At 35.9% G+C, this 11,594-nt stretch overlaps 1 protein-coding gene and 1 long non-coding RNA gene across 2 annotated transcripts; both read right to left on the minus strand.

Annotated features, from left to right (window-relative positions):
* Positions 1-3,332: 3,332 nt before the first annotated feature.
* Positions 3,333-9,370, minus strand: LOC107549024 (probable WRKY transcription factor 19). The gene is made up of 11 exons (XM_016229925.1): positions 9,299-9,370; positions 8,740-8,809; positions 7,651-8,380; positions 7,188-7,381; positions 6,642-6,750; positions 6,417-6,510; positions 5,637-5,779; positions 5,139-5,210; positions 4,895-4,975; positions 3,672-3,804; positions 3,333-3,570 (listed from the first exon to the last, which is right to left on the minus strand). The coding sequence occupies exons 2-11, from the start codon at positions 8,774-8,776 to the stop codon at positions 3,478-3,480; spliced, it is 1,686 nt and encodes a 561-aa protein (XP_016085411.1). The 5' UTR covers positions 8,777-8,809; positions 9,299-9,370; the 3' UTR covers positions 3,333-3,477.
* Positions 9,367-10,875, minus strand: LOC107549032 (uncharacterized). Its single transcript, XR_001604527.1, has 3 exons — positions 10,765-10,875; positions 9,730-10,006; positions 9,367-9,384 (listed from the first exon to the last, which is right to left on the minus strand). It is a non-coding gene; the product is annotated as an uncharacterized lncRNA (long non-coding RNA).
* Positions 10,876-11,594: the final 719 nt, after the last annotated feature.

The raw sequence follows: 11,594 nt of genomic DNA on the forward strand, positions 1-11,594 counted from the left end.
CGTGATTAGTGATGAGCGCAAAGAGAGAGCAAAACAAATCGCCGAATTAGAAGCACAAAATGAGGATTTTGATATAAGCCAAGAGACTGGTTTTCCTTTGTTAAAGTAAGGAAACTTTGCTTCCTTTGCTCCTGCATTTCTCAGAGGCACGCACACGACGTCCTACGTCATCCGTCTGCATGTTTTCCGCATACCACAGTCAGCGGAAGTGAGAAAAAAGTGTTTATTACGTTTGAAATATGGATATTTATCTTACAAAAATGCATGGATTCGCTACAGGAGGCTTTTATTCACCCCCCGGAGCCGTGTGAGGGACGTTTTATTATGGATGCGCGCACTTTATTTCACGTCTTCTGAACTGTTGACAACCAACACCCGCTTACCCCCATTGTAAGGCTTGGAGGGGCCAGGACCATTTTTAATATAACTCCAATTGGATTCGTCTGAAAGAAGAAAGTCACATAGGCTCAGGGTTTCTGCAGACATGAACAAGTTAAATTTAAGAATTTTTAAGACCTTTTTAATACCATCTTATATGAAACTTAAGACCTAAACGTGTAATGGAAATACACATTTTATTACATACATATATGTAATATTTAATGTGTTTAAATTAAAAAGAAAACTAAATATCATTGCAGTAATAAATTATATTTATTACTACGATATACAGTGAACTTTTAATGTCAGCAGACAATATTCCATACAAAATATCCCTGCAAAATAACTGCATCACTGAGATTTTTGGTGGAGTAAACAATTTATTCTGAAGCAATATTTTCATCAGTGTTCTATCAGCTTTTACATACTTAAATCTGCATATTTTTATTTACCTTTACAAAGGCCTATTTGTAACCAAATTATTACAATTGATCAAATTCAATATACACTATAGGGCTGCTGCCAGTCAGATTAAATAATTTACACTGCAAATAACAATAATTACAACTGCAATAAATAATGTTATGAGATTAATGTTTTAAATGCATTTATGAATATACAAATAAGAAATGTTGAGGGGAAAAATGCATACTTTTCAACATATTTCTCAACTAAGTCACTTGATGAGTGAGTCATTGAGTCATTCATTCAACTGACTGAGTGTGTTATCATGCTGGTAAAAACGCTGTCATGTTGCTCAAAGATGCAAAACAGCGCTGTGGCTTTGTTTGGAATAATTTTTGTTGGCGAAATAGTGCAAAAACAGGCAATAGGGTGTCTAAAATGCAAGTCTCTTAATAAAACAGTAAAGTCTATTTGTACATGGTAATTTTTGGGGAAAAAAGGCATGCTTCCATGTGAAATTGAGAAACTATAAGAAGTGGTATAAATATTCACATTGTCTGCCCCCATGTCTTGAATTTGTGATCATTCTGAATGTATTTTAATAGACTGAATCATGCAGTGAAAGAAGGCACTGTAAATGCGCACACGCACTAGACTTCACGTAATGCGTGCACTCTGTAGGTGTTTTGAATGTTTGTTTGTTTTTTGCGTCGTGAGAATATTGAGCAAAATAGCTCACTTGTCATGGTGTTACTTATCATGTTATGAATAAACTAAACATTGTGAATTTTTAGCTCAGTGTGTTTCTTCTGAGTTTATGTGTGCTGTCACGCTCATTTGTTCTGAAGTCTCTCACTAAGAGACAAACAGAGAGAGCCTTGTATTCTATATTCTGCTAACTTACTGCAATTCTCTCTGAAGACGCAGTAACTTACCGCGGGGAAGAAAAAATATTCGGTCTGTCCAATGATTGTAAAGTCATTAGGTCCGTCAGACTGAAGATATTTTAGCATAATGTGACCAAAAATATTTAAGACCCATCGAATCCGAATTTAAGACATTTTAAGACTTTTAAAGGCCTTATATTAGGAAAACGTTATTTAAGACATTTTAAGACTTTTTAAGGACCCGCGGACACCCTGAGGCTACACCTAGGATGCTTCGAGGGTGATTAAAACAAAGGCTAATTTTCATTTTTGGGTGAACTAACCCTTTAAGTCTAAAACCACTGAGACAACATAAATAAAGATGTCTCAAAGTTCATATTTTAATTTTCATTTGACATCATATGACTATGAGATCATATATAAAACCCTAACCAGTCCATATCACTAATAAATGTTTTAAGGCGTAATGCTGTTTGTTATAGTAATTAATATGAGATCATTTTATTACAGTCTTGCAAATATAATTTGACATATTGAAGATGCCAGCAAAGATTAGAAACTATTTAGCTTCATCTTTCCCGTTACACATTCACGCCCAGTGTGATATAATTTATTGCAGCATTGTCATGGCCTGATAAAATAATTTTAATAGACCACAGGTCTATATAAATAAAAAAATTAAAATAAAATTGACCACAATCATTTAAAGGAAGTCAACCTTGTGCAGTCATGGAAAAGGGAATTCTGGATTAAATTTAATCAGAGCCATTCTGAAATTTTACAAAACAAACGTAAAAGACTTTTAGATTTAAGTATTTTTCTCAGTTAAGCTCAGGATGATTTAAACATAATGATTGCATGACAGTCATGCTGATGACATCATCAGCAATGATGCAATTTTAATTCCAGTTAAATTCCACTAATATCTGCACAAGTTCCCTTTTAAGGTCCATTTTGTAACTTTTTTCCTGTTTTTAAATGTAAAAGGGGGGCGGGGTGATCTCATTTTATGTTGAAGCCTGATTAATGATTACTAAAAAAGATATTGCTCTGCAAAGTTGAAAAAAATAGTTCAATAATGAAAAATAAAAAATAACCAATTTATTGTTTTGTTTTTTGAAGTTGCATTCAAAATCTGAGGACAAATGTGCAATTCTAATGGGCATGACACTGTTTATTTAGCCCATAACATTACTTTATTTATCCAAGTAAAAAAGGGAGAGCATTATACGTTTTATCAGCCAAAGAATGACATGAATGTATTTTCAAAAACAGGTTCTTCTGCATTATATTACTGTGGTAACAGCAACATAGGTGTGTTTTGAACATCCTGCTTGTACTTCATGTTTATGGTCTAACACTCACCTCACAAAATATGACAAAAGCCACCAGTATTCCGTACATATTTAGGATAAAACTGATTCAATGATCACAACACTGGTCTTCGTCTACTATACAACATCAACATATGAATAGTCAACTGCAAGCTATACTAAATTTAAGAGTTACTACTTTTCTTTCATTCTTATCCACATGCTTTTTCAATTACAATAACATTTGGGCAAAAACAAAAGTGATAAATTAATGAATCCTTGAAAAACACCAGAGTTTAACAATGTGATGTCAAAAGAAAATACAAGAGAAATATTTACTTGGTACATCAGTTTTATTGCATGTTACAGATGCATTTGAATCATTATATTGGCAGCCAGAGAGTATTCAAATACGAAAGGTGGGTGGCAATACAGCACAGCAATACAAAGACATTATCTGCATATTATAAAAGCACACATAGTGAGCACAGTCAGTAGGACGTCTCTGACCCAAGCGCAGTTAGGGAACCTGAACTTCCGATCTTCTTAAACCTATTGGCTGCAGCAACAGCTATGTAGTTTTTCTGCACAAAGCAGACAGGTGAAAGAGGATAAAGGAGAAATGAAGTGAGTAAGAAAGCATTTAGTATCTTGTGTTAAGAAAGTTGTGTTAAGAAAGTTTCACCTTCCACATTCGTCTGGCCATATACTTCTTGAGAAGAGCCTGAGACTTGAGCACAATGTTGGTGCTCTTGGCTTTCTCAGTGATGTTGTTAAGCCACGGGTGTTTGAGACACTGTGTAGCACTCAGACGACCACTGTAAAAAAAAAAATGAAAAAAAGAGAGAGAGAAATCTTTTGAAACCTTGGAATAAACACCAAAAGTTGTATGAAGTACTTTGGTTGTGTTTTTATAGTGTTTTGCATCTTTTTTTGGAGCTTGACTGCCAATAGTCGTGCTAAGCTTTCATTGTATAGATATGTGCAGCTCAGACATTCTGTTAAGCATCTTCTTTTGTGTTACACAGAACATTCTTAAAGGGGTCCTATTATGCTCTTTTACAAAGTCTTGATTTTGTTTTGGGGGTGTACTAGAATGAACTTCAGTGTAAATATTGCATCAAAATCAAATCAATTTGAGCGTGATTTAAACCCGGATGATTGTAACCGCTCTAAGTTCGTCTGCCTTGGGAAAGCTAGCGTGTCTCCGACATAGTGATAACACTCGTTGCCTTCTCTAGTGCAGCTCAACCAGGTCTCGTCCCATTCGTCAGTATTTGTGATATCACAAATCCCGGAAAATATGCGTTGTAGTCCAAACGAGTCATTCGTTGTAGTTTTTGAAAAGTGATTTCTGTTCAATAAAATATCTCCTTTTGAATTGGACTTTGCAGATCTTTTTTATGCTCAAACAGCAACCTTACAGACCAACTAAAGTTGAAAAAGTGAAAAAGCACAATAGGACCCCTTTTTAAAGGAATAGCTGACCCAAAATTTTGCTGAAACTTTAGTGCATCCAAGATGTAGATGAGTTTCTTCCTCAAGAAAAGATTTGGAGAAATTTAGCATTACATACAAATTTAGCTCACCAATGGTTCATATAGAGTGGTCTGAAGTTTTGTGATGTTTTTATCAACTGTTCAGACTCTCATTCTGACAGCAACCATTCACTGCAGAAGGTCAATTGGTGAGGTGAGCAAGTGATGAAATGCTAAATTTCTCCAAATCTGTTCTGATGAAGAAACAAACTCATCTACATCTTGGATGGCCTGAGGTCAAAATTTAAGCAAGTTTAAATTTTTGGGTCAACTATTCCTTTACATGGTTTTGGAGTGTCAAAAGAAATTTTTGATAAATTATCATATTAAGATGTAATTAGTATTAGTCTCTTGAACTTTTCATTCTCACCTTCTTTCTCTGATCAACAGGTTGGAAACGAAGTCCCGAGCCTCAGCAGACACGTGCTCAAATGCATCCTCATCAAAGTACCTACACTCATCCAACAGGGGACGTTGTTTTACAAAAGATTTCACTTTTAAAACGTTCTTTAGAGCTGTTTGTAGATTTTATGATTTCTAAATAGATGTTTCAGTGCTTGTTTGTAATTAGTTCATGTTCTGTTGTGTATAGAATTGATATAACAGTGGCCTACCAGTTGCCCATAAGCACATTGTTGAGGGTCTGGCTGTCGTCGTCACCCAGAAAAGGAGAGAGGCCACTTAAGCTAGAACAACAGAAATCGAATGAGATTTTAATTGTTTCTCCAGTTCAACACCTAACATGAAGCAAACAGGGTTGCACAAGTTTCTTTTTCTGTTTTGGAGGCGACCCAGAATACTCTATAACACTGGTATTGCTTTAATTAGACTAAGCAGTTGACCGAGTGACCCTGGATGCTGTTTAACTGCCTTGTTTGATGTTTTTGGATTCACTCCCAGTACCTTCACTGGACATCACAACTGTTAGCCAATAACTCATTTGTATGAAATCACTTATTTTAAAAAATATATAAATAACTGAATTTGTTATCAAGTCCTGCTTATGTATCTTTTGGAGTGGTACAGCAGATTTTAAATTAAATTATAAAAATTTGTTCAGATGATTATGTAATTGTGAATTACATGTTCTGGTGTGTGTTAATGTGATTTACAGCATGTATGTGACAACTCCCAACGTCCACATATCTGTAGGGAAGGAGACAAAATCGAAGTTCACCACCTCCGGAGCTAAAAATTCAGGCGTTCCGAATGAAACTTTGAGCTTCTCTCGTGGTGCACATTGTTGAGGGTCTGGCTGTCGTCATCACCCAGAAAAGGAGAGAGGCCACTTAAGCTAGAACAACAGAAATCGAATGAGATTTTAATTGTTTCTCCAGTTCAACACCTAACATGAAGCAAACAGGGTTGCACAAGTTTCTTTTTCTGTTTTTCTGTACCCAGAATACTCTATAACACTGGTATTGCTTTAATTAGACTAAGCAGTTGACCGAGTGACCCTGGATGCTGTTTAACTGCCTTGTTTGATGTTTTTGGATTCACTCCCAGTACCTTCACTGGACATCACAACTGTTAGCCAATAACTCATTTGTATGAAATCACTTATTTTAAAAAAATATAAATAACTGAATTTGTTATCAAGTCCTGCTTATGTATCTTTTGGAGTGGTACAGCAGATTTTAAATTCAATTATAAAAATTTGTTCAGATGATTATGTAATTGTGAATTACATGTAAATATCCAACTTGTTTTGTATGTCTCAAATAACTTCTAGTTTATTATGGTACTGTTTTGTTGGTAATAAAAACAAACTGTGGTAGCAGAGCACTAGTTTGACAGCAACATGTATGTTAATGGCACTTCTATTTAAAGTGCAGATGCTTTCAGTTATATTTGTGAAGTATTAAACATGCACACAGATCTGATCTACTTACCCTTTCTCTGGCATTTCTTGTGTTGATGATTTTAGCAGCAAGTCTCATCCCTGTCTTAGTCTCCGTACATTTGTGCACTTTGCCAAAGCGACCACTGATGATACAGATATTTAATACGGTGGCAAAAAATGTCAAAGGTGCTAAATAAATAATTGTAAATGATAAATAATTGATTCAAGTGAAATAAATGCTAACAGTTACAGTAAGCAGAAATGATCATCTCACCCTCCCAGCACTTCTCTGGTGTGGATACTGAAGGTATCACTGGGTGGAGGGTTAGACTTCAGCGACACAAACCGGTGATTGAAAAGCGCGGGCTGAGGTGAAACATCATCTGAAAAGAGCCAGGAGGACACTTTTTACAAGTCTTTTTCAGACAAGTGGGAATCTTGGGTCAGCCATCACTATGAGACATTCATGGTGTTGATATCTGATCTATAATGCTCTTCATGTTGGGTTGGAGTGGGAACAGCTGCGGGAGAGTGGATGATACAATAATGTGCCATAGACAAAGGATTATCATACTCTAGATACTTCAGATTTCTAAGGTCAGGCTATACTAGAGGCCTCCTGTCACCTCTTTAACCTTTGAAAACAAATTCACACAAGCACTGTGCCTCACTGTCATTCGGTGGTTATTTTATTCTCTTCTGAAAACAATTTACTGAAATTGTCAATTACACTTGAACTTGATTTCCTTTGAAATTATCTATATATTTTTTAATTCGTTTTTATTTTATTATGAACATAGAACAAATTAAAAAAACGTACCAATAACTTTAAAACATGTCTTAGGAGGGTTATTGTTCTTCGTTTGTACTGGATTCTTGTCTGTAGCTGGAGTTATTTTAATCTGTATTCCACCTGAAACATGGTTTGCGGCTATGGCTGCTTCGGTCCCTTTATTAGCCAGAGGTGTTGATATTGTGTGGACCAAATCTGCCTTTCCACCAGTGACCTGTAATCTATATAAGATGAAAAACTTTGCTATTTATAAATCTATATACACACACACACACACACACACACACGTTAAAAAGTAAAGGTTAACTTTTTATGTTTTTAAAATCACTTATGCTCACAGAGGCTGCATTTATTTGATCAAAAACAGTATATTTTATCTAATTCACTGACATTTGTCACTTTCTGCTTCAATCAACTCAATCACTGCTCCAACAGTGATAAATTGCAGTTTAAATTGGGAGACAAACAATGCATCCATTGCTTGTTTTACCTCTGTAAGGAATTAGGGCAGCTCTGCACTTGTCTGAGCACGAAAGCCTCTTTGGTGGCTGTAGTAACATTCAGACCCATTGATTTTGGTGGTTTGTGGCTTGGTGGTAACAATGTTGCATCTTGTGATGTTGTCATTTTTGTTGTAGGTGTATTTACTGATGACTGTCCAGAACTCTGCACAGTTGCTACAGGAAGAAATGTTTGGATCGGTGTTGAATCTGGTAAAGTCAGCTTGGGAGGATTGTTGGGTACCAATGGAGCTGTACATTGAGGCATTGCTGGAACAACCAGTTCAGCTGTTTTCGGTACGGTACGATTTGGTAGGGTTACATTCACTGCTTCAGTATGCTTCAGTCCGATTGTGTTGGGCAAAACCCCAGTCGTTGTCACAGGAACAGGTGCTTTGGTGTTTAGCTGTGACGTTTTCCTGTCATCTTGGGCTTCCTTCTTAGGTGGAGCAATAACAATCCTCTGGGTCACCATTGATGCAGCAATGACGGATTTCAGGACATCATTCTCGTTTGGTGGCATGTTCTTATTTTCAACCTTATTCATTTTCTGTGTTTGATGTTGAGATAGATCCGATCTTGGGCTTACAGTGGATGTTCCTCTTTCTCCCTTGATCTGCAATTTAGGTTCATGTTGAACTTTAACCTCTGTTGAATCTTTTTTAGGTTGATGGTCCTCTGTTCTCGTTCCGTTGTTTTCATTGATTTCTAGCAAAATACCTGCACAAACAAAAGAAACTGAAGTCTTTTTTTTTGTGAAATATCCCCAATAAATATGTATAAATGTAAGTTGTACTATACATACTTTCAATTTGTAAGCCTAACATTCATAGCAAATATTTGAAAATATTTTAATCCATTTAATCCATTTAAGTCATTGTTTTTGTATAACCTTTTATTTACTGTTGGTTCTTTAGTCAGGTGATTTGTGGGTCTTCCTGTCATTCTGCAGTGCATAATTAACATGCTAACAGACCCGTCATTCAGATTTATGTCCGTCAAAAATGACTACTGTTGCCCCACTTCACCTTTCCAAATGATATATACAGTATAGTGTAATTCCATTTTATTGTAGTTACCTTTCTCCGAAGGCATATTAAAGACATGTGGCACCATACAGTCTCTGTCCAAGCGAACATAGATTTCCTCCTGTCAATAAAGAGTGATAGAGGACATTTTTTTTACAAACAAGTATAAAATACATGGACAAGGGTTCAGACGAAGAACGATAAATGTGACAATTACTGCTTTATTGTCAACAATAATGGATGATTATGTTCTGTTTATTATATGTATGTACATCAGTTTTGCTGTTTGCTGCTTTAAATGCTCAAACGCTTTAAAATGGAATGGATTCTGATTGGCTGTCGATGTTTTTTCATTCATCAGCTGGGAAAAAAAATCATTCTGAAAGTAATTCAAATGATATTGTCCTTCTGTGTCATTATCGTCATAGTTGTGGTGTGAACTTTCCCATTCTCATAATTTTTTTTAAAATACAGTTATCGTCCTTGGTGTTAATGGGTCTTAAATGTGATTTATGCCATGTTGATTAATGCAATGACTGTTTGCTATAGTCTTAAGAGTTAATGGAACCGTTTATAAGTAATTCTGGCTGATGGCCTTCTTTCCACTGACCGCAGAGGTTCGAACAGGCAGTGATTTCCGTCTCTGTAGAGCCGCTAATGGCACAGACACTCTCTCACACTGTCTGTCCTCCAGACCTTTCATATTCAAGAGACAGAATAGAAAATTTTTTAGACACCAACTTAGTTCCAAACCTGTATGACACCTCTTTTTTTCCTGTGGAACACAAAAGAAGATATTTTGAAGAATGTTGGTAACTAAACAATTTTGGTTCCCTTTGACAAAAAAATACTTGGAAGTCAATAGGAACCCATACTGTTTGGTTGTTAACGTTCTTCAAAATATTTGTGCTCAGCAGGAGAAAAAAAAAAGTTTGGAACAACGCGAGTAAAAAATGATGACAGATTTTTCAGAATTTTGGTTGGACTATCTCCTTAAAACAGTTTAAAATATCTGATTGTCACTGCATTCTGGCTACGTACCACGCGCCAGGTCCTCCAGAGCTGTTCTCATCTCCAAGACTTTCTTTTCAAGAGAATCCAACAATCTGGTCTGAGCTGACAGCTGGCTGGTCACGGTCTCATGCAGTGTGCTGTGCTGAATGCAGGTCCCACACATGGGGCAACTTCTCTCTGGGCTCAAAAGGAGCTGCTCCACTTTAAACCGTAAGTCATCAACCTTGGCCTCCAGGGTTGTGGGGCTGGACGGAGGCACAGGGAATTTCATAGAGCCCTTGAAAGACATTGAAGTAAGGCTGTGCTAGAGAGATGGGGAATAAATAGAGGTATTGAAGACAAGGTCTTTTTTAGGTCAAAATTACTATTAGGCCAATAGATTTGCACACACAGTGAACGTCATTGTTATTACTTCCAAGTTTTTAATAGAAATCCTGCTGAAATAAATCCACTTAAACCAGACTAAGTTGGTTTGCTGGTCTTAGGTTTAAGATGGTCTCCCAGCATAACCAGCTGAAAAGAACCCAAATTATCCCCATTAAAAAAAATAGATAAATAGATCCAATTAAGACTGGTTAAACATTTTATTTTATTTTATTCCCAAAATAAAACACAGGTAGACAAAGTTTTGCACGCACAGCTGTCAAATAACAAGGACCTTTAAACTTTTATTTAACGTTAAATTAATACAATTAACTATGTAATTAATAACCAAGTTAACAATATTACAATTAAATAGATGACATTAAATTACTAGTATTACAATTATTGAAAACCCTAATATTGATATATTTTTAGCTGTACCGTTTTTCAAATTCATAGCTTTTTTCATTTAAGGTGCATGCAGTATGACAAATGATCTTTCTAAAAGTAGAAATATCCCATACGTTTTCTGTAACTACTGATATACACATACAGTAAGTCCAAAAAGTGGAAAAGTACTGTATGAAATAAAGCATAGCTATTCTCCAGCATAACTGAAAGCTTCATCTTAATAATGTCTTCAGATTCAACTCCAAATAAGATATTTTACAATAAATTCTCAAAAAACTTCACACCCACCTGTAAAGATGTTTGACCAGTTCAGTTTAAGTACATGTGTTTTCCGCCACGGGTTTGAACAGACTGTTCTCTGGTGTTTTGTGGAAGCTCACAGAGTACCAGTCTGTCAGATTCCTCTTTTATCACTCCGTGACCACCTCACCAGAAATAGGCAGGCCAGAGATGGGGGCTCACAAACAGTAAACTGATAATAGAGGCACGCAGAGCTGGCCCTGGGGAGGGGGCACAAAGTCTTTCCAAGACAAAAAGAGTAGAGACAGCAAAGCATGAGCTTAACGAATGTGAGACACGTACCTCTAGTGTTCAACCATGCACTGCTGACAGTCATGCAGCTTTAATGGAATACAATTTCTGCCCTTTACTTAACTTATATAGTTTTAATGTTTATTGTAAAATTTACATTGTAAAATTAAATATTTATATTACATTTAATGTAATTTCACAGAAAAATACTGTTAAAAATACAGTTTTTGGAAGTGAAAAAGAAAAAGTCATTGTATAATTAACAGTGAAAAACTGCAAATTGACACTCCCAGAATTCCCTGCATGACACTTAATATTTGATGTTTTTGTTGTTGAAATAACATCTTCTTAGTTTTTTCTTATCAGTTGTGTACATTAGGGTTTAATCTTACATCTAATGTTGTTAAATTAATGTTTATTGCATTATTTCAGTATTGTGTGTGTCACCATGATGGGGTTTAGTGTTTGTGTGAATGAGACTGTGTGCACCTTCTATATATGAGTATTGCCCTCCTCAGGTTGAAAAGCTGTTTGTGATGAGCTTTGGTTCATAATGTGTCTTTCTCATCACCACCAGTTTTTGGTGG

The sequence above is a fragment of the Sinocyclocheilus grahami genome, unplaced genomic scaffold (genome assembly GCF_001515645.1).
Source record: "Sinocyclocheilus grahami isolate Dianchi unplaced genomic scaffold, SAMN03320097.WGS_v1.1 scaffold361.1, whole genome shotgun sequence".
NCBI lineage: Eukaryota > Metazoa > Chordata > Actinopteri > Cypriniformes > Cyprinidae > Sinocyclocheilus > Sinocyclocheilus grahami.